This window comes from Manis javanica, chromosome 10, assembly GCF_040802235.1.
Source record: "Manis javanica isolate MJ-LG chromosome 10, MJ_LKY, whole genome shotgun sequence".
Classification (NCBI taxonomy): Eukaryota; Metazoa; Chordata; class Mammalia; order Pholidota; family Manidae; genus Manis; species Manis javanica.
Window position 1 is genome coordinate 102,671,492 of NC_133165.1, and position 23,979 is coordinate 102,695,470.

Below are 23,979 nucleotides of genomic sequence, written 5' to 3' on the forward strand. Positions count from 1 at the left end.
TGAACAATACATTGGGAAATTTTAAAAATTAAAAAAAATTTTAATGTTATAATTATCATTCAGAATTAAGTGAACTGACTACTGAAATCTAAATGAGTTTCTTTCTTTCCAGCAATATATTTCATTCACATAATCTTGTCTCCATAATTACCACTTGTACTTAAGGACATAAGTCATTACCTATAATGAGCCAAGGTGCCTGTACGCAGTAGGTCTTATTTTTTATATTGTGGATCATATGTATTAAAGGTATTGTTCTTAAAGAACAATGTTATAGTGGGCTCCAAATGGACAATTCCACATTTTTACACAGCAGATATTTAATATGTCAAGTTGCATCAGCTATTGTGGTGATTGAGTTTAAATATTCCTGCAGGGTCAGGAACAAACCAGCTTTCCCATAAGTCGTTGTGAACACTAGGGAAGTCCCACGGTTTATGTCTTCCATTCCAGTGCAGTAATTTTGCTTCCTGTAGAAAATGCTCCGAATATCTGGTATCTGGATTCCAGCCTTCATTGTGTTTAAGAGGAAAATAATAGACTTATTAGAAAATAAAATTTTTATATTAAAATTGAACCCAAGTTCATTGTTTAAAAAATTGAATCAAGGAGTATACACTGGAGAGTTTACCACCCAACCTAAATATCCACAGTGACCACAGTTAAAGAGTTTCTCAAGAAATCTTTCCAGTAATGTTCTGCCTCTACACCAGCATATTGTATAAATATGCCTCTGTGTGTGTAGAAAATTTTCCACAGCGGCACATGTGGATTTACTGAACTGTATTTCACATGAGCAACATCATGATTACTACATTCCCCCCATTATCAAGTCCCCACCACATACCCCATTGCAGTCACTGTCCATCAGCATAGTAAGATGCTATAGAGTCACTACTAGCTGAAATATTTTTAATGATTACAAAGAAAGGATATGCTTGATAATTTTGTGAGTTCCTTATTACAACATCCAGGTTGTTTCTGTCCTTCAACTAGCATAAACAATGCTATAATATACAGTCTTCTAGGCATGTCTTGTGCATGTATACGAATAATCTGTAGGTAAAATAGGCAGAATTGCTAAATTGAAGGGTACATGCCTTTTAAATTTTGGTAAGAGATTGTCAGTCTCAAAAACAACATGTATCAGTTTCCACCCCACCCAGAGTTTATAGGGGCTCTTGTTTCTCTACATTTTCCTTCCATAATTTGGCAACATTTTCTTTTAAATAGTCTTGTTTTTACCATATGAAACGTGACTAAGACCTGCTTTTTAACAAACAGCAATCTCCAGTTGAATATTATTCCCCTCATAAGTGACCACAGAGACCGTGCATTAATCAGAATGTCGCCACTGCTCAGAATATTTTTAGAATATCTCTTCCAGAAGTACATTAAGATCATATGAATGTAAATCTTTTAAAAAAATATCCTCCATGGTGTTAATTTTCTTTCTATGAAAGGGAACTTGGTATTTTTAGAAAATAACTGGAAGTCCATTGAGTCAAGAGGAAAACTAGAGTTAGGTTATTGTAGTTTAACATGATGTAAGGAGAAAAACTGTTTTCTGTTATAAACAGCTGTGAAGGCAGCTGCAGAAGAGCAGCTATGTGTTTTCAGGCTGTAACAGTATGATTAGAACAATTACCAATTTCCAAAGAATTTATACAAAAGGAAGTGGTCGTTTGGGAAGAGGCACACACCTTCACGTGAGAAGTTTTCACTAAGTAGGACATCACCTCTCAGCTCCATGGCTGAAGGACTCTGAAGGGACTTGCAGTTTTCCTTTTAGCTAATAAATATGCTTCAAAATTTTTTGAAATCTTAAGTCTGCTTGTTCAGATCCTAACTTAATACCCATTAGTGTTACATTGCTTTCTGCTTCCAAAGCACTCTAAAATCATTTTTCAAATGGCTTTCTGTGTGAATTTACTTTTCAGACTGTCCCTAATTCCAAACCTTTCAACAGAGTATGTTTCACAACAAAAAATTACTTCTATCCTTCGGAAGATTCTGTCAATAAGAGACATTTCATAAGATGAAATTCTGATTCTCTGTTCCAAGATCATAAATGCTCTAACCTCAACAATCTAAGCTCTGCATAGCTGTTCTTACGCAACGTTTTGGCATAGACATTTGATGGGATTTTCTGCACAGTCATTACCTGAAAATGTTGATGATTGACCTATCAGTGAACCCAACATTAAAAATAAAATCAGAACACTGTGTCCTTAGCTTCCCTGTGTTGCTCTTATATACATACAGATGCTCAGGAAAATTAAGGAAGATTCTGGTAATGAGGAAGAAACAAATCTATACAAAATCATTAAGATGAGATAGGAACGTAGCTTCCAGTTTTATCTGTCCTTCCAAAAGGCACAGTAATGGACATACCACTTTGCAAAAATGTTATCGCTAGAACCTAACCCAGTTCTTGGCATTGTAATGGGCATCTAGTAAATATAAATCCATAATCCATTGTCTCCAATTCCAAAATAATCCCAGAATGTCTGAAAACAAAAGGATTTTAATAACTTCTTTGGCAACAAAATCTAGATTCTACTCAGGGTATTGCATAACTTAAGTATATGTACCCCATTACCTTTTTCAAATTCAAAACCTTTCTAACGTTGAAACAGGTCTCGCCCAGTGGTTTTGGCTAATGTCACCATGTGTTTGAATGAATGTGATATCTGTGCCAGCCTCTGTTCTAAGCAATTTACATGTATTAGGTAATGTTCTCCTTATACAAACTTTATGAGGTTCTGTTAGCTTCAGTTTACAAAGGAAGAAACTAAGGCACAGAGAGGTTGAATGACTTGCCCAAGATCGCAGGTAATAGCAGATTTGGAATTCCAGTCCATACCCTAGAGCTTGCACTTAAGTTTGGAGAGTGAAGAAAAGACGGTTCAGGGACTCATATAGTGTACAACCAACCAGTAAAAAACTTTTTAAAAGATAGATTGCCTGTTAAATCCATCATAAACCATTGTGCTAAATTCATGTGGTATTGCCCACTGTAGGCTACTCCAAGAGGGCAACAAAGGCATGTGAAAAAGTCTTGACAGTGAAAGTTCTATCTTCTCAATAGTTAATGTTTATTGAGCACATGCTATATGCTCAGCATGTCTAATTCTCCTCACAAATTCTTGGAAACACATTTTTCAGGCCATTTTTATCAGCTGCTTTTGGGCAGCTGGGTGAGCAATAAGGGTCAAATAACACATCCAAGGTAAGCTCCAAGGTCAGCCGGAAGACTGGGACTGAGGAAGCTGGCGCCAAAGCACTCCCACCTTGGTGCTCACCAGGTCTGTAAGGTGCACATTTGTGTCCTTTCTCTAAAATACTCACCCAGGTGCCGTATGTGCCACAGGGGGTTGATTGTGGAGTATTTCCCATGAAACACAATTAGCATTGGGGACGTGGCCACCCCTCCTCCCAGGGAGCTGCTGTAGAGATTTTCCCTAAGAAATGGAATAGAAAAGCAACATTTGGCCTGGGGCCCCACAGACTCAGATTAAATGGAATCTAATAATTTTAAAAGATGCAAGACAGTCTCTCACTATATAGTAAGACTGGTTTTTCATTTTTCCACACCGTTTTTATTTTGAAAATTGTCAAGCCTACACAAAATTGTAAGAAGAATATCATAAACTCCCATATACTTCACCTAGATTCAGAGTGTTAATATTTTTACCATTTTAGTTCTTGGGCTTTTTATAGCAAACATAGATCAAATTCTGATCCTACATTGTTTAGAATAACTTAACTCACAAATTCAAGGCTATTATGGTAATAAAAATGCCCAGATAAAAAAGATGGGGGGAAAAAACGTAGTTGTGTTACTTTTGTTTTCTCTATTTTAAAACTTCAATAATGAAAAATGATAAATTTTTTGAAATTCAATGTTAAAGTTGGCTTTATAAAATAATCGTTAAAAACAAATCTATGTAAGAAGGAGAAACTTCACTAAAATAAATGATTTCCATGGAAAAGATTCACTAGGATTCTGGGAGAAGATTCAGAATCACAGTATTAATTTATTAGAAAAAAATGTTTGTATGACAAGGGATTCTGCAGTATCTCACTTCCCTCTGACATATCATTTGAGAATTGATTTTCATCTGTTGGCCCCATTCTTTCTCAACAGTGCCTCTAAGGAAATCTGGCCCAAGATGTCTGTGAAATATTTCTAACTCCTGAGCTATGCATAGAAAATTGAGTAATTTTGTTCCAAGCATGGGAAAACTGGTTGAGAAGTCAACACATACTCCACATTTTTTTGCATCCATTTCTCCAATTGTTTGGTGATACGCTGGTGCTTCCATTCTGTCATGTTGGCCACAATCACACCAGGATTGAAAGAGCAAGTGCTGGGGCTTATGCCAAGGTCTTTTATAGTCTTCTTCCGGTAGTCCAGATAGCCCATATATGTATTCTATAAAGGAAAAGGATATGCATGCTTTTGACCAATCTTTTGTTTCCAGATAATAATGTTTTCTTGGAACCATTGTGCACTGTCTCTGGGTTTCCTCCTGTGTCACTGGCCACTTCCTGGAGTCCTTTGCTGGTTTCCTCTTGTTTCCCCAACTCTGAAGGCTGGGTGCTCCTAATTTCATTTCCAGCACCTGTTCCTCAGGCACTAACTCAATAACTCCTCAGGTGTATAACTCACCTGGTCTCATGGCCGTAAATATTATCCATGTAGTCAGCCCTGACCTTTCCTCTGGATTTCCATCTCCCACTACACCGGCCAACCTAAATGTCACCTCTGGTTGCTTAATAAAGGAGCTCCACTCAACATCCAAAACCTGATCATGATACTATCTCAAACCTGCTCTGTACAACCAGCTTTATCTCAGTTAGTGCAACTCTATCCTTCATTATGTAGGCAAAAAACTCAGGGTTCTTAGGTCATCTTTGACTGCTGTTTCTCACCTTTCATTCAAATCTATCAGTAAACCCTATTAATTCCATCTCCCAAAATACACCCAGAAGCCATTTACTGCCTTTATGCTACCTTCCTGGTCCAGGCTATAATTGCCACTCACTGAATTTCTGCAAGCTCTTCCTAACCCATGGCTCTGCTTCCACCCTCTTTAACTCCTTTGTCCCTATGTTACTTATCTGTTCAAAGCCCCTCCAATGGCTTCCCATCTCACAGTAAAAGCCAGAGTTCCTGAAATGGCCTGCCACACCCTACACCATATGTTCCCATGCCATTACCTGGCCAACTCCTATTATTCTCAACCTTAAGCTCTCTGCCATACTGACCTCCTTGTTTAGTGCACCAGACACACCCCTGCCTCAGGACCTTTGCACATGCCATTACCTCTTCAAATGTTTTGTCTATCCCTACATAGTTGCAAAGGTGGTTCCCCCAATTCTTTCAGGTGTTGGCTCAGTGACACCTTTTCAGTGGAGCCTTCCCTGATCACCCAGTTGAAAATAAAACCCAACATCTTCCCTGATCCTCTTAAATATTTTACTTGTTTATTGATGACTCTTCCCACTAGAATGGTGGCAGGTATTTAAGTTTTGTTTACTGTAGTACTGGTACCTAGAACAGTGTCAGGCACCTAGTAAGTACTCATAGGTAGTTGTTGAATGAATGTAGTATGAGGTGGGACATGTTTTCTCACCCACATAGGCCATCATAATCTGCCTCAGAGTGATGCTCAAATCTGACATGGAGTAATGGAAATACTTGAGCAATTTCCATGTGCCAGGAACTGTTCTAAGAACTTTACACACATTATTACCTCATTAACTGAGTGCAATAACTTGACATGTATAATATGAATTCTCACAATAACTCTAAAAGGAAAGGACTGTTACGACCTCTGATAAGTGGGGGTAGAGGTAGGGGGGAATTGGTTAGTAACTTGCCTGAGGTCACAGAGCTACTACTAAGTGATGGAGCCAAGATTTTGACAAATTCCAGTCTGGTCCTAGAGCCTATGCCTCAAAGTGTGTCACATCTTAAATGTCACACATACAAAATTATTTATTGGAACTTTTTTTAAGAACAGCATTCAATTCTTAATAGCATCTTATATTTTGAAGCCATTCTTTTGGTTTCAGTGTTACATACAGGTTCAACTTTCCTTATTTTATTTCCACCAGGGTAAGGAGCTCTTTACCTTTGAACAAAATCAATATTTTCCTCTACTGAAAGGGGGGCAGGGGGAAGAGAAGCAACAGTCAAAACTCTGAAAATAAAACCAAAGATTCAGTGAGTTTCTTTTACACAAAACACCATCTCTGATAGAGAGTATGGTTCCAAGTGGCCTAGATAACAACTATCATTTCTGGAGCATTTACTACATTTGTTTGTAGTATGAGGTGGGACATGTTTTCTCACCCACATAGGCCGTGGACACTTTGACATTTGTTATTTCATCACAGCTCATAAAAACACCCCCCAATAGGTATCATAACTATGTTGTAGATAAAGAAAGTGAGACTCGCGAGGTGAAATGACTTGTGCCAGCATCAGTAGGGAAGTGGAGTTGGGTGTGAATTGAAAGCCCTGCCACTTGCTGCTCCGCCTCCCAGCAGTCCAGACCAGCAGGGTTCTCAAAGGCGGAGATCACACTTATTGGAGCTGTGGGGAGAAGAAGAGACTAGAACACCAGGGAAGGGGCAGGATCCCAAGATAGTGCACCCACCTGTAGCCCCACGAGTCTGTCTATGTCCTGAGCTGAGGGCAAGTCGCAGTCATCTGAAAAAGCTGCAGCATGGCCCAGGGCCAACGTGGTGTCATACAGTTCTTGGATATCACCTGAATTTAGAAACACCAGGAGTTAAAATATTATAGCATTTGTTTTAGAGCTAGATAGAGCCTTAGAGCTTAAACGATCCCTGATTTTGCTTTGAAGGAAAAGTGTATGATCCCTGATTTCAAGTGATCTGGCAATTTACTTAGTAAGAATAGTTCATCTTAGTTTAGAAAGCCACAGCAGTAGGCTTAGACGGGCATTCGTCAATTGTCTTTATTTCTGTTGCTTTGAAGGTGCCACACCAATGCTTATCTTATTTGCATGTGGGGGAGAGAGAGAAGGCAACATTTAAACACCGACACTTAGCTCACTTCCTAGGATGTCATCAGTGAGACTTTCTCTTAAAAAAAAAAATTTAGGGGTGCAGAGAAAGAAAAGCCTACCCAGCTATTTATGACAGGCTTTGGCAATCAGTGAGTGGCTCTCAGAAAGTCAACTGGGATGTCCAGGGAAGTATCAACTCCTGTTTCCTAAATAAAACCAAATTTATAACAATACTATACTCCCAATTTAGTAAACAGTCAAAATCAGTGGGCATCTAGCTACTTGGAAAATGAAGAGAGACAGTCTTTCTACTTATCGGTTGCTCCTTTTCCGAATTGTTCTTGCAGTCGGCGGATTTACCTTGTACAATTACGTCATCATCCAAATAGATGACTTTCTCGTGTTGGTGGATAAGCAGAGGGAGATAAAATCGAACAAAGTTCAGCTGTTAAAACAACAAAAGAAGTGATGGTGGGGAGGAGGCATGTGGCTCAGTATCTTCCAGGGGTGCTTCAGGGTTAGCTTTCACTGTGGCCTCAGCTCAGCTTCCGATTTGGGACAGAATAAACCAGGCTTGCTAAGATGCCTCACCAGAGCTCCAGGTGCCTGATGTACCTGAGCCCTGGGGCTGAAACCAGCCTTGGCAGCTGAGCTGGCAGATGAGCGCTGCTTCTGCCAAACCTCCCACTACCCAGACTGACACTCCCCTCTGCAACCTGCTGCGGTGGGAGTCACAGAGGCTTCCTCATCAATCTTTCAGGCCACACATTTGCAGCCTTCCTCTATGCTCAGTAGTTTAACTACTGTCAGCTAAATCAGCCTACACACACACACACACACACACACACACACGCACGCATGCACGCACACACACGCATGGGCACAGAAGCATCATTCCAACAAGCTCTCTGAGCCAGAAAAAAGTCAGAGAGGTGTGAGCTGAGGGTAGGAGTTGTAAAGTTTTATTAGCCACAACACTGTTTAATCCAGAGTCCCAGCTCAGCTCACGCTCATACAATAAATACCTAGAACTGGGAAAAGATCATGTCATTAGATCAGAGAGCTTAGAATTTAGTAAATTTTCAAGGATGGATTTAAGTAACAATTGTATGTGGAAGGTGGCTGTATTTTCTGCAAACCTGCCATCAACACGCCTCTTTATGCAGGAAAGGGTCCCCTTTTGTAAAAACTCTTGCAGCGAAATACTAAGATTCCCAATACTAGGGAGGTCGCTTACAAATTATAAATAAGCAGAGTTAGGTGGAGATCTAACACTGTGAGGCTTCAAAAATATTCCGTCCACATCCTTGATGCTCCCCATGCTAACATCCCTATGTTAGTGGTCCTTACTGACCAAGGGTCTTGCCAAAGGCTGTCCCGGTCCCAGGGGCGTTTCCTACTCACAGGCTGGAGCAACTCCGGTCTCGATGAGTCTGGTCTGATCTTCCCAGTCAGGACCATAGGGTTGAATTCCACAATTTTAAAGTTTATTTCTCTCAGTTTGGAATGTTCAATCCATTTTCTAAAGAGATAACAATAAACAAAAAAGCTCTAGTACACCTTCAATTCGCCTATGGCCTCAGAGTCAATATGTTACCCTCTTACAAAACTTACAAGTAAAATGTGTGTAACCTCTGTAGCATTTAGTCTGTAACTCCTGATTTTTTTTTTCCCCCCATCTGGTCTGGCTTCAAGTCTTCCTTTTTTATTTATTTTTATTTTTTTTATTTATGCACTTAACTCTTTCTGTAAAGGAAATGAAGCAAAATAGCAATAACCAAATATCTCCTCAGATCTGCATAATCTCCACAGGAAACTGGAAGGACAAGAAGTGTTTCTTCCTTTAAAGCAGCATCTGTAGTTGCTGGTACTGTTGTTATCATGTGCTAACAGCTCTGTTATGAAGCAGGACTTTCTGAACCTTCTTTGATTGAAACCATTTTTACCCTGCTGTTTTGACTCCATTTGAATTTAGCTTTGTCTTTTTGTCACTGTCTCTCATCCTCCCCTTCTCCTCCTCCCTCTCTCCATCCTCTCCCCTTACATGTTCTCAGTCTTACAGAGCTGCTATCTTTCATCCAATTCACAACAAGAGTCTTGGTAGAAATAACTTCAACATAAAAGTTTCGAGGACTAAAGTCACAACATGGTAAGGGAACATTTGTTAGAGATCAAAAATCGACAAAAGAATTAGATCTTCTGAAAACTTTAAATCTGCAACACTGGAACTATAAAAATCTGTCATTTACACAATGTCATATGTCAATTATATCTCAATGGTTGTGGGGAGGGGGACACAGTCAAGCCACTAAGGAAAAGATGGACAGCCTAGCTGAAACATTGGCAAGAGACTCAACAGGCACATCAAATGGCCAAGAAACGTGTAGGGAAAGTGCTCAACCTCAGTAGAAATAAAGGAACCTCAACTTAACGCCACAATGAGACACCCCTGGACACCCATCAGAATGGCCAAGTTAAAGGGACTGGCCACACCAAGTGCTGGGGTGGGGGTTGTTCCACGGGCATATTTACTTTGTGATCTACTAAGCTGTACGTGAGATTTACACAATTTTCAGTTTTTGTGTTACACTTCAATGAAAAGAGTTAAGAAAATATGTCAAAATGGGTGGTGGACTCGATACCCAAGAACTAGGGAAAAGCCCCTATTCAGACGTCATAAAGGCCTGAGGCTCATACCTTTCGTTCACATATAAACCCTTACTCAGAACGCATGACACAGGCTTTCTATCCTTTTGGGTTTGGTTATCTGGTTTTCACACCCACGGAAAATTAAAGTGCTGTTAACAGTAGGCTCAGTGGACAATCTACAACAATAAATGACAAGAAGAGTGAGAAGTGAGACAGAGAACCTAGAAAGCATACATAAGCCCTCCAAACCCAAAGGAGCCAAGGAGCATTCACAGAGGGCACTTCCAGATCCAAACGTCTTCCTGTCTCAGCAGCACCTTCTTATGGTGGTACAACCAAAGTATCTAATGATAAAGGTTGTACAGAATTGCATTCTCTTTTTGAATGATGGAAATAACACTTGAAATACCATGAAGTTCCCTTCATCACTGCTTCCCCAATTCCTGCATCCTTCCTAGATGTAGTCACAGAGATCTCTCTGGATATTTTTCTTTACAGAAACATATATGTACATGTATACATTTACAGTATGGTGTTTTTGATTTTCATTGTTGAGCTGAATGTTTGTGTCGCCTCAGATTCATATGTTGAAACCTAATCCCCAATGTGATGGTATCTGGAGGTGGGGCCATTAGGGGGTGATTAGGTCATGCAGGTGGAGCCCTCACGACTGGGATTAGTGCCCTTATAAAAGCGACTCCAGAAAACTCAGTTACCCTTTCTATCCCATGAGGACACAGTAAATAGGTGGCCCTCTATGAACCAGGAAGCGAGCCCTTCCCGTACACATGGAGTGTGCTGGTGCCTAGATCTTGGGCTTCCCAGCCTTCAGAACTGTGAGAGATAAATTTCCATTGTTTATAGCCACCCAGTCTGTGGCATTCTCTTAATAGTAGCCTGAACAAATTAAGACATTCACAAAATGGGTATGAGGTGTCGCAACTTTCATTTTCCATGTAACGATTTACCGTGGGGGTCTCCTGCATCAGTGTACACAGATTGCCTTGTTCCTTTTTTTAATAGCCACATCATATGCCATAGTTGATTTAAATATTCTCCCACTGATGGACATTTAAGAATGTAGCAATTTTTTTCACATAATGCTGAAATTAATATTTTTGTACATATGTTTTGGTAATATGCACTAGAATTTCTCTAGCACAGATTCCTAGCAGTGGAAATGATATGGTGAATCAAACTATATATACATATAACATTTTAACAGAATTGCCATATTGCCCTCTTAAAATGCTTTACCAATTTACAAAGTGTACATTGTGTAAACAAGGAAATAAACATGTCCATTTTCCCACACTGGACAGTGTTGTCTTTTTAAATTTTTACCATCCTGATGGGTGAAAACTTATACCACTGGTTTTAATTTGCATTTCCCAATAGTAACAACGAACATCCTTCCATGTTCTCTGACCATATGTAGTTTTTATTCTGTGAATTGTCTATTTGTATTCTATGCTCATTTTTCTACTAGGTGCTTATATATTTAAAATTTTTTTGTAAGAATTCTTTATATATTTTAGATAGTAATCCTTTGTCTATAAAACATGTTGAACACATTTTGCCTAACATATTATGTGATTCATTTCACATATAGTGTTTTCTATTCACTTAAAAGTTTTAAGTATTATATAGTCACATCCTTTGGTTTTTTCCCTTAAGATTTTGGGCTCAAGGAGTCACTCTCCATTTAAAAATTATACAATTATAATTTTTTATAATACATTTTTATAATACATTTAAAATTTGATTTTCTGTTTACTTATAAATCCAACTCCAGTTTATTTTTCAGTGTGGTGTGTGACAGGAAAGAGATTGGTTTGCAGTTCAAAAATTACAATTAGTGATGATTCTAAGCCTGTTGAAATGATTAAGTTTCTGAAGTTAAGAAAGCAAGGAAGATAAACCATTTTAGAAACACTTTCGTATAAACTGCCTAATCGATTGGAGTTGGACGGGGTTTCTTCCATTCATGAGACAGTTCACTTCTGCAGGGTGATCCACTTCTCTACCAGGTTTATGAGGCTTTGCTGAAATCTCCTTAGCTAGGCACCCTGTTTGTCAGGTTGCCAAGTAAACCTCAGATCATTCCCTCATTAATTTGAATGGCATTTTTCAAGCCAAAAAAAGAAGGGAATTCACTTAAGAAAAATTAAAAGAGAGCCTAGAACTCCAAAGTCTAGAGAACAGAAATTACCGTATTCGAGACAGAGTGTTGCGGAGTCCGACTACATAGAACAAAATGTTGGCGTCGGTGTTGCTGTAGACGCTGTTGATGGCCGCCATGGCAGCACCCATTCTCCCTGCCGCTGCACAGATCACCACAGGAATCTCATCCTCCATTTCCTCAGGAGTCTCAGAGTCATCATCTGGAAGCATCAAAATCAGCATCTTGGAGCATGAAGGAGTTTCACAGTAGAGCCCGTTTAACTTGTTCACACTCCTCAAGTAAGAGAGCACAGTGTGGAAGGGATCAGTGATTGTTGTCCGAAATCCAGTCTCTCCTTCTTTTCTTTGAAATAAGACATTGAAATTTTAACTGGCACTCAGGCAACCACTAAGACTATGATTTCCCAGACTCCCTTGCAGCTTTACATGATCTAGTTCTGACCAACGGGATATTAATGCAAGTATGCGTGCAATTACTGGATCTACCTTTAAAAGGAATTTGCTTACTTTACCCTTTTTCTTAACCCTTTTGCTTCAACATTGGCTGGAATGTTGATCTGATAACAGGAGTTACAGCAGCCATGTTGGACCATGAGATGGAAACTACCTGCTGAGGACACCAAAGCCATAAAATAGAAGGAATCTTGATCTGGATGATTGTGGAACTGACACATCAGACCTTCCCTTGAGAGAGAAAATAAACTTCCATTTTGCCTAAGTCACTATTATTTGGGAGCTCTCTTACAGAAGCCAGTCTGATAGCCTAACACACACACACACAGTTGAAAAATGAGGAACTAAAAAGCCTCCTTTGATTCAACAACTCCTCAGCTCCTCCCTGAATTGGGATATTTACCTTGCCCATGCTGCTGTAAAGTATACCACCTGTCATCTTCCTTCTCTTGTCACCCTCTAGTCAGGTGTCTCAAAATTTGACAGCACAAGAAAGGAGATAAATGAAAGAGCAAGACTAATGTACAAGATGAATAACTGATTATTCTTTGAGCCTTGGCTACAGTATAAAATACTGATGTCATAGAATCATATGTTGGTGCCATAATACAACTTTCAGGTATGCAGAATAACAAGTATCGGTATGAAGAGTATCCACTCTAAGATGTGTATCTGATTTTTACTTAGAGCTCTCTCTCTCTCTTTACAGAAAGCTTTTTGCAAAATCTCAGTCATCAGACCCACAGTAGCTTCTAGCTAATATTTAATCCAACAGACATTTATTAATTTAACCACCGTGCTTTGTGTAATTTAAGAAACATTGAAGGGCCTCCCCCTTCTCCTCCTATATCTCTTCCATTGACTTGCCACTACATATGAGATTTCTACCACTAGAATAATTTTCTTTTCACAATTTACTTACTGACATGAGGGAATACTCATAATATAATGTTAAGGGGGAAAAGAATAGAAAACTCCCTCCAGTGTTTGGAGCACAAAATCATCACAGGAATCTCATTTAGTATTTGATCCCAATTTGAATCATATATATTTGCAAGTGGATCTACATTTATTTATGGAAATATGAATGCTTTTAATGTCCTTGTTTGCATTTCTTGTACTTCCCAAATTCTCTAAGTAACCATGGGTTATTTTAAACAGAAAAGAAAATATTTCTTCATGGACTATACCTTTTGGACTAAATTGTTCTCTTAGGGAGGTCCCCCAATCATGTGTACGTTACCTGCGGGCAGTGAAGTCATCTGCCTAAAATGCAAATTTGACTATGTTGCTTCACACCTGAAGGTTCTCCAGCAGTTCCTAGAGGATAAAGCCCCATTCCTTCAGCTGTCACACACAGTGTCCCAGGATCCAGTCCCTGCTCACTTGCCCAGCCTCATCTCCTACTTCAGCAATACCACACTATCTGTTGTTCCCTGAATTCTGTACATGTTGCCCCTATCTCCGTGGCCATGCTGTTCCAATGCCTGGAATGCTCTTCCCATCCTTCTCTTCATAGCTAACTCTCACCTATTCATTGCAAATGCAGTACAGACATCAGCTCCTCTAGGAAGCTTTTAACAGCCCCTCATACAAATTAGCTCACCCGCTTGTCTAAGCTCACTCTGTCCTCGCTTGTGGCGGATCTACCAGCTGCACTGCAATTTATTTGGTTGCCCGCCTTTCCCTTCTTTCCTATTATACTAGGAACTCTGTTGAGGGCTGGGGAAGTATCTTGTTCATCTCTGTTCATTGCAGCTAGGCCAGTGCCTGGAACATGGCAGATTCTTAATACATTTTGGACAGGTGAATGGATGAATTTATTAGATGTCTCTGTTTGAGCACTTACCATACTGCACAGGAAAAACCCATTCATGTGCCTGTCTCCTTCACTAGACTGTAAGCTCGTTATATGATCCTCGCTGAGTCTGGCCCCTAGGAAGCTCTCAATGAAAGTTTGCTGGACTTCACTGAACTAATGCACTGGCCTCAGAAAGCAGGGCTCTGGAGGAATGGTTCATGGGCCACTCCCAGGGGCAAAGAGAGAGAGAAGGTTGAAAAGCTGGGACCAGGACAGGCTGTCAGGCTCAGGTAGTGGCCTTTGTCAGGCAGCAGGCAGAACGAGGGAGGAGGAAGGTGTCCCTATGAAAGAGGAGCACCCCAAGACAGGGTCAAACACTGAGTGTGAAGCTCTGTTACGCATCACACTGCCACACTTCTGAAGAGCATCTGCCACTCAGAGAAGCTGGGAGCTGATCTAAGCCAAAAATACTGTTTTTTTTGCCAAAAAGTCTTCCGTGGACAGAATGAAAGATGAAGGCGCCTTGGAGACACGGTGTGACCGTTTATCAATGGTAAGTTTTTCACCAACACTCCATCCTTGCAGCTTCCTTCGGAATCATCCACTGTACTATTTGGATCCATTGTGCCAGCTAGTACCCGAGTCAACCCATTAAAAGGTTTGGCTATGGGAAAGTATTTGGTGCCCATAAAGTCTCTAGAAAACATTGAGATGATGGCAGAATGGTCTGGAAATATATTTTATTGTCTTAACTCATTCCCACAAGCAGCTCTCATCAAACCAGGCCCATTCCTAGAAGTGAAGGGTCTACTCTCCCAATGCCAAATCTCTGAATCCCATTTCAGATTAGGATCATTTTAGGCAAACATACAGATTAGCCTCACTCCAAATGAGCCAGGAGTGAATCACCAGCATGCTAGTCACAAGGAAATGGTCAGATTACATGCCACGTCATCATCAGGAGATCACATGGGATGGCACCATGTTTTTCTTCAGCACAGGCCTCTGGACGGCACCTCAGAACATTGATGCTTTGAATTACTGTTTTTGAAAATACAAAAATTAACAATGGACTAGGAAGAACGCAGAGGATGTTCAGGGCAGTGAAACTTGTGTACTCTAGAATGGTAGGTAAATGTCATTATACGTTTGTCCAAACCCATAGAATGTACAACACCAAGAGTGAACCCAGTGTAAAGTATGGACACGGGGGGATAATGAGGCATCAAGGCAAGTTTATCAATTGTACCAAACGTACCAGTCTGGTGGGGGATGCTAATAGTGGGAGAGGCTGTATGTGTGTGTGTAAGGACAGGAGTTATATGGAAAATCTCTTATCTGCTGCTCAATTTTTCTGTGAACCTAAAACTTCTCTAAAAAATGAGGTCTGTTAAAAAAAATCATATAAACTTCTTGAAAAAATTCCAGCCCAAACACAAGTATCTGGTAAATTGTGATTTTCTGCAGACCTCTCCACCCCATTCCAATGGTGGACCTCCATTACCAGTGTGCTGTGTGCCCCCTGTGTATGTGCAAAACGATATATACCTGAGATCTGTTATTTAAAAACTAAAATGGAATCATATTCTTCATAGTTTTTGCAACTTGCTCTTTCCACTTCACTTTTCGTGGCCATCTTTCCATGTCAGCACTACATTCTCTTTGATGGTATTCCATATTTTTCTATTTGAACACTGAATGGGATAAAAACGTGATATGGAATCCATACATGTGGTCCAAGAACTTTGCATCTGGTGGATGAATCAGTCAGGATGTACATTTCCTTACAGTTGTCTTAACAGCTGTTACAAAAGCTACTCATTTCTTTCCATGGAGAAAGGGGTTTTAGTGGGATCAGCTGACCAAATATGTTGGTTTTGGGGCAGGGAGTGAAGCGTGAGGAGTAAAGAGCTCGAAGTTCAGACAATATTTAACCTTGTATGATTTTCTTCCTCTGTCTCTCTTAAAAGTTCTATGAAGGCTTTATTTAGGTACTCTTAGGGACTGGCTAAGAGTACACCGAAAATTCGTATATTGAAACCCTAACCCCCTCATAGTGCAGAGTGTGACTATTTGTAGATAGGTCCTTGGAGGAAGCCATTAAGTTAAAATGAGGCCATTAGGTGAGGCCTTAATCTAATATGACCAGTGTCCTTATAAGAAGAGGCAGAGACACCAGGGAAGTGAGCACAGAGGAAAGATCACCTGAGGACACAGGGAGACGGCGGCCTCTGCAAGCCCAGGAGAGAGACCTCGGCCTCAGGAGAAGCCAGCCCTGCCAGCACCATGACCTTTGACTTCCAACCTCCACAACTGTGAGACGGTAAATGTCTGCTGGTTAAGCCCCCCAGTCTGTGGTATTTTGTTATGGCCACCCAGGCAGACTGATACAGATGTCTTAAAATTCCCTATTGTAAGTATATGGTTCAACGATTTTTAGAAATGTACAGTTGCACAACCATGACCACAATCACATTTTCGGATTTTTCCATCACCCTGAAAAGTTCCCTTAAGCTGGGTTGAAGTCAATCCACTCCCATTCCCAGCTCCAGGCAATCACTGATCTGTTTTCCATTTCCACAGATTTGCCTTCCCTAGAAATTTCATGAACATGGAATCATACGATGTGTGACCTTTCGGGTCTGGCTTCTTTCATTTTGCATAATGTTTGTGAGCTTTATCCATATTCATAAGTATGCTAGCATTTGTAGCATATATCAGTAGCTTCTTCCTTTTTATTGTTGAAAACACTCCGTTGTGTGGATATACTGTATTTTATTTATCTGTTCACTAATTGATTCACATGTGGATTGTTTCCAGTTTGGAGCTACTATGAATAATGTATGCAATTCCATGTGCATACACATCTGTGTGGAGATCATTTCTCTTTCCAGATGTTCTTGATGTTCATTTAGACCAGATTATACATGTTTTTAATTGTTTTATGAGTTTTCCTTGTATTTAATAAAAGGCTCTGTGAGAGCAGGGACATTGTTTTGCTCCTTGTTGTGTGTCCAGTGCCTAAGCCTCTGGTTTAAAAAAAAAAGTGTGGCATGTATATATATAATACACCAAAATATTAACTGTGCTTGTCTTTTGCTGATACGGCCACAGGGAACATTTTTCTCTTCTGTATTCTTCATAAATGAGTATATTTGCTTGACTAATATCAACAGTAAATTAATTAAAAATATAATAAACACACTACCAGTGCTGCTTAATTCTCGTGTGGGTTGACTCTGTGTGTGTGGAAGTTGCGACGGTGCCATCCCAAGCAATTCACCCCTGAGGAGGGAAATTGGGCTCCTCAGTGCAGCTGGAGGAGAACATAGGGTCAATGCCAGATCTCTTTTCAAGCTGAGAGTTCTGAAGATTGGCGCACTGCCGGAAATGAACCAGCAGGGAGGAGAGAGAAGAGTAACTTCCTTAAGCAAAATTACCGAGAGACTCCAAAGGGATGGATGTAGAGCTGGCTACTCAAAGTGTGGTCCAAGAACCAACAGTGTCAGCATAGACAGGGGTTTACTGGAAACGCAAATTCTTAGGCCTACTAATTCAGAACCTCTCAGGGTGGGGCCCGGGGCTTGGTTCACAAGCCCTCCACGTGAATCTTATATGTGCTAAAGTTTGAGTAGCACTGTTCATTCTAGAACACGGCCGAGGAGCTGGCCTTTGGTGGACATTCTATAAGTGGGTCCTTGGGAAGAGGGCAAATTGTTGCTTGTCTCTGAACCCAGCTGTTGAAAGGAATCAAAGGGACACATTCAAACCACATTCCTAGACAGATTACATGCCTGCTTATCTGCTTCATTCTTTAAAAAAAAATTTTTTTTATTGTGGTAAAATATACTTATAAAATTTACCATCTTAACCATGTTAAAAGTGCACAGATCAGTAGTATTAAATACATTTGCATTGTTGTACAGCCATCAAGACCATATCATCCTCATAACTCTTTTTAATCTTGTAAAACTAAAACTCTAAACCCATTTAGCAATAACTCCCCTTTCTCCCCATACCCAAATCCTGGCAACCACCATTATACTTTATATCTTTATGATTTTTGACTTCTAAGTACCACATATTAGTGGAATCCCTCAGTATTTGTCTTTCTGTGACTGGCTGATTCCATTAGCCTACCTGTTTCATTCCTGAGCATGGTCCCCTTATGAACTTTCTTATACAGAATCCCACAGAGGGTCAAAATCAGAAGGAACAGCAACACTTGATTAACTGAAATAAAAATAGAAACATGTTCAAGTTTAGACTATCAAGATGAAAATGTAGGAAAATTTAGAATAGCCATGTCAGGCTTCCCTGACATACATCAGAGTGGTGGTCAGGCACCTTTCTTTAAGCAGATAGCATATGGAGTCGAGTTCATCTGGGATAAAAAATATCAAATCACTATGATGAACACCTGAAACTAAAAGGATATTTGCTGCCAGTCAGTTATATTTCTATTTTTTTTTTTTTAAAAAGAGCTAACCTGGGATATTGCTGATGCTCAAAGATACTCAGATGTAGTTTCAGGAAGACGCAGAGCTAAACTCAGGTAGTCATGACAGAGGCTACAAGTTTAATGACTACCCGATGCTGCCTTTGGAGCCACTTTCTGTGCATGAATACTTTGCTTCAAATAATAGCCAACATTTATATAATGCTTATGATGAGCCAATACTTCTTATGTGTACATGTTCTTAGCCATTGTAATACAATGTAATACAATGTAAGCTGCTTCCCAGTTAATTCAACCTCTGGCCAAGGATGGTGTACAGAAAATTTTTGCCCCGAGTTAAAAATTAGAAAACCCCAGTATCTCTTCCAGTTCTAAGCCTCAGAACCATCTGTTCCAGACAGTGACACTTGCAGTTCCAGACTACTGAGAAGTGGAGTGGTGTAGGACAGTGCTTTCCTAAGTATGGAGCACATGTCACTGGTTGTATATGAGATGATTTCAGAGGTTCATGTTCATAACATTAAATCACAGGGTGAGAAATCAGCCCTAATTTCATACACAGGCAGGCAACAAAAAACTACCCAGAATTGAATAACATTGTACTAAGCATACATAGTTGTACAATCTATTTATGATGAACTGTTATTCTACTTATGGGAAGGATATACACTTTTGATTGTAAAGTATATTTACATTTTTTTTAATGAATCAATTTGAGGATCATAGTCAGGCATGCAGACGACAGAAGGAACACCAGTGATGACAAATTGAAGTGGTCCATTGCCATGTTATGTTGCACTAATGCCTGTAGTTTGGAAAATGTTGGTAGAGGGGTAAAGGGCTGGGATTTGAAGTCAGACTCAGATCTACCACCACCACCCCCTTGTCATGTGGCCTTGGATAGGTTACTTAACCTCTCTGAGTCTCAGTTTGCTCATCTGCTAAATGGGGATTATAATAATAATTACCTCACAGGGGTGTGTTAAGAGTTAACAAAGGCAATATGCACCCAATAAAGACTTTACAATTGTTTTGTATTTTTAATGTATTTATTATTTTGTATATCAAGTTATTTATACTTACTGGCCTCACACCAATCTGTTTTCTGGCCCCTAGGCCTTTGTCTCTGCATTTGTTAAAGGAAGGTGTTGGGCAGTCTCCATGGATGCCATCCAGAACTATATTCTGAAGCTCAGTGATTCTACCTTGCTGACATCTAGCTCCTCTCTGCTTTACTAGATAATCAGATTCAGCCAAAGACAACCAGATACTAGACTCCATTTAAACAAAACTATAGAGAAGCAGAAGACAGGGGGCAAAGTTCTGTAGCTTACTGATACATCTGGTTAATGTTCACCTGCCGTAGTCAGTTCAGGCAAACAGCTCAATGTCTACCACCATCTGACCCTTTTTCAGTACAGGCATGTCCCATGGAATATGTGGGATGTACTTAAAATTCATAGTTTACCTGAAATTCAAATCTAACTGGATATCTTGTCTTTTCATCTGCAACACATGGTAACTCTACTTTGAGGGTAACAGTAACACAATTAGGTTATTATGTTTTCCCCTTAGAGTCACAAACTACTGGACCTAAAATCAGGGGGAATTCAGGTTTGGATAAGGTCTGAAGATTATGTAATTAAAAATTTTGTAATTTAATAATTACAAAATTACAATAATAATTACAAATCATACTAATAATGTAAAAACTATAAATGCTAAACTAGAAACATGAATATTTATTTTAAATGAGAAAAATTAATTATTTTTGGAAACATTATAGAAATGTCTGACCCATCTCAGGATAAATCTACCTCTGAGCAAATTCTCTCCTGCTCTCCATTGGAATCACTTGAAATGATGACACCAAGAACTTCCTGTGAGAAAACTACCCATGAAAATCAAAGATTTCAAAACAAAAAACTAAGACACAGCATGAAAACAGTCCTCCAAAATATCTATTTTTAATAGTGTTCAAAAGATGTAATCTTACTTTTTCGTAACAAAGCCATGTGTGTTCACGAGGATAAAAACCGTGACCTGTGGATTAAAGAATAAATTTTGTTTAAAAGAGAATCAACCCAAAAGTCATCACACAATTATTAAGGACTATGTCTTTGTCTGACATGTGGCAAATTGTGTAATCATCCTTTATCATTCTGAATCCAGAATTTCGGAAACTACATATTTCTTGACTGTATAGCTCACCTCTTCAAATTAATTTCTCTGGCTGTATAAACTGTACAAAGGGCCCCCAAGAGGTCATCTTTTGTCTTCAGGTATTACTTTTAACCTTTTCCAAAAAGAGCCTTGTCAGTCCTCTGGGTTAGCAGATGAGATGACATTAACTGGAAAAAAATGCCACACAAGAAAATCTCCTTAATCTAAAAGGTCAACCCCCTGCCTATTTTTTTCACTACCACTCCTTTGATAAGGAAGCTTCCACATCTTCAGGAATCCCTTGTGGGCATACCTTCCACTCAGTTCAACCATTCATTCATTAAGTATTTTTTGTGATCCTACTAAAAGCCCAGCACTGTGCAATGTACTGGGGATGTACCAATGAACAAATAGGTCCCAGTCCCTATTTTCATGGAGCTTTCAATCCAGGGGAAGAAACAGATACTAAAATGTAATGAATAAAATAACTAGAATATGGAAAGTGATATGAAGGAAATAGCAGAGGTACTGAGATAAAGATCAACAGAGGTGGGGAGTGTACCAGGAAAAGCCTCACTAGGGAGATGGCATTTGATGAGGAGAAAGAGCAGGAACAGTGGAAAGAATGCAGAAGATCATCTCAGGCAAACACAACAGCAAGTGCAAAGGCCCTGTGGCTGAAAAGCACTGAGTATTCTAAGTACAGCAAGAAGTTCAGTGTGGTTGGAATGTAGTGGGCTAAGGGAGAGACTGTCTGGAAGAGGTTGGACCAAACTGTGGTGTCTGTAAAGGAGTTTGGAGTTTACTTTAAATGCATGTAACCCCTCCAGTCTTTGTCTTCATCGTAAGTCCTAAAGCAATGGTTTTCAAAAATTCCCATAGAAAGTCTGATGGTAAGGGAGAGCGAACACTCTAAGTTATTCATAGTGAGCTCAAAATATCTTATAAGCTTCTTGGTTTGCCTTCAAGTTCATGTAAACTGTGCAGGAATGAAGAAAAAAATAGTAATTCCCTTCATTGCTAGCAGAGTTCCCCTTGGGAGAAGACTCTTATACAGTCAAAATCTTCTGTGCTTAGATGGGATGGGCAGGGACGAGAGCATGAACGTGTTAAATGGCCCTGAGTAAATGATGAGCTGGCACCCTGGGGTTTGGCCACAGCCCAAGAACTATAGATGGGGAGGAGAAAGATCCCATGGCAGAGACTGCCACTTGCCCATTAGAACTTCTTTCCTTGTGGTTAGATGGGCTGCAGGAACTTGTCAAAAACTGGCATCTCCACTAATCAGTCCACAGTTGTCTGCCATGCTCTGCACCCTCTAATCCTCACCCTATCTCACACTGCTTTTCCTCCTGGATCTAAACGCATGTATCAATGTATTTGGGAGAAATCAAGGAAAGGGGGCCATGTTCCCCTTTTGATGTGAAGGACTGGGAGAGATACAACTGAGATAAACTTTTGGAGGCACTGGACATAAGAATGTAAGCCATCAGGAATTCGCAGGAATTTTGGGGTTGGGGATATGGGTGGGGGCAAGATGAATCAATGTTATTTGAATCTCCAAATCTATGGCAGATGGCAGAAGTCTTAATCTCCTTTGTGACATCCGGGAAGTCTGGTGAAGCCCACTGACCTCTTCTTAGAATAATGTTGTTAAAAGCTTACAAAATAGATTGTATTATAGAAAAAACCAATCACAAAATTTTAAAGGAAAGGAAGCTATCAGAATATTGGGAGACAAAACTAAACTCATGACATAGCAATATATCTGCTTCTTTAGCAAGTTACAGGAACTATTAGCAGATATAATAGTTACTGTAACTTGAAGTGGTGATGAGCTTTAAAAAGTGTGAGGTATCTGTTAACAACTGAAATGTAATATGAAAATTTCTGATTTCTCCTGGTGATGAAATCACAGGTAGTGAGTTGGCCACATTCACAATTGAAGGAAACTTTCAGTTTCAATTGAATTTAGTAACAATACAGATAACAGGTTTTTTCTCATTTAAGTACATGAAATCTACTGGAATGTACCCATGGACACTTTGAGGGTCTGTGTGTCCCTGATTAAAGGTTAGAACCCTTAGGCTAGGCTAACTCAACTGACATGTGGGTTAAAATGTCATAGAAAAGTGATGGTTTGGATGTTTTATCATCTAGAAAAACTGCTGCTCTGGGAAGATGTGCCAGGTTTGATCTGAGGCTTTTCACAGTCCCTGACACACTGCATGATACTCCAGGGGACATGCACAGCAGGACGGGAAATGGGTCCCAGGCAAACATCAGGAGAGGGACAGGCTGACTCTCAGGGTGACTGTCAGTGGCGAGGAGAGCAAATGGAAAGGAAAACCCTCAAAGGAAGGCTTAAGGGATGCCAGAGACAGACTGGAGGGGATAAGCTTTGCCTCTTTTCCATAGCTGTACACTGTTGGAAGTAATTTAAATGCCCAGCCTTTTGCAATTTCATATAAATCAATGTTGAAGTCCTCTGTCTCTATATTGAAGGCTACAGAAAATAAAGATGAAGCCAGGATAGAAAACATAGACTTTTCACTTGATATTCTTACAGGGCTTATACTGAACTTATTTAATAACCAATATGGCCCTCAGCACTGAGCAATTAAAATGAGCAGCTGCTATAAATGGCCCAAATGGTGTTCTAAAAAGCAGCAGCCTTGGCACCTACAGAATGTCGAATCATGTGAATGTGTTATCTATTCACACAAATAAACAAATAGATATGTACAGGAGATTCTAAACACACACACACATACACACACACACACACAAAGATGCATTATATTCTGATCAGCAAGGATAAATCCTGTCAAATCATCATTCATTCTCATTTTCTACGGGGCCAACTTTTTACATGCAGCCCTTGACTCTGCATGAGGCAAATTCAAATTCCAAGGGATCTATCAACTAGATGTATTCTAAGAACAACTTTTTTATATTAAAGTATCATTGATATACAATCTTATGAAGGTTTCACATGAACAACATTGTGGTTTCAACATTCACTCATATTATCAAGTCCTCACCGCCCCCTGCCATTGCAGTCACTGTCTACCAGGGTAGTAAGATGCTATAAAGTCATTACTTGTCTTCTCTGAGCTGTATTGCCTTCCACGTGACCTACCTATATTGTGATTGTGAAATATAATACCCCTTAATCCCCTTCTCCCTCCCTCCTCCCTGCCCACCTTCCCCAACTCCTTCCC

General features: G+C 39.8%; 1 protein-coding gene across 5 annotated transcripts in view; it reads right to left on the reverse strand.

Moving 5' to 3' along the window:
- Nucleotides 1-115: 115 nt before the first annotated feature.
- The window catches only part of GLT8D2 (glycosyltransferase 8 domain containing 2), a 35,006-nt gene continuing 11,142 nt past the window's right edge, over nucleotides 116-23,979 (reverse strand). The window contains exons 2-11 of one of the 5 annotated variants that reach the window (XM_073213744.1): nucleotides 20,804-20,943; nucleotides 20,589-20,635; nucleotides 18,274-18,366; nucleotides 11,908-12,079; nucleotides 8,451-8,568; nucleotides 7,407-7,491; nucleotides 6,672-6,784; nucleotides 4,272-4,438; nucleotides 3,352-3,464; nucleotides 116-511 (exon numbers count right to left, since the gene is read on the reverse strand). In XM_073213744.1, the coding sequence (XP_073069845.1) occupies nucleotides 339-511; nucleotides 3,352-3,464; nucleotides 4,272-4,438; nucleotides 6,672-6,784; nucleotides 7,407-7,491; nucleotides 8,451-8,568; nucleotides 11,908-12,079; nucleotides 18,274-18,366; nucleotides 20,589-20,607 (1,053 nt within the window). In that variant the 5' untranslated portion in view covers nucleotides 20,608-20,635; nucleotides 20,804-20,943 and the 3' untranslated portion in view covers nucleotides 116-338. Of the gene's footprint in view, nucleotides 512-531; nucleotides 1,057-3,351; nucleotides 3,465-4,271; nucleotides 4,439-6,671; nucleotides 6,785-7,406; nucleotides 7,492-8,450; nucleotides 8,569-11,907; nucleotides 12,154-18,273; nucleotides 18,367-20,588; nucleotides 20,636-20,803; nucleotides 20,944-23,979 lie in introns of those variants that run through there. The other 4 variants (XM_073213743.1, XM_073213746.1, XM_073213747.1 and 1 more) reach the window with 4 other exon arrangements.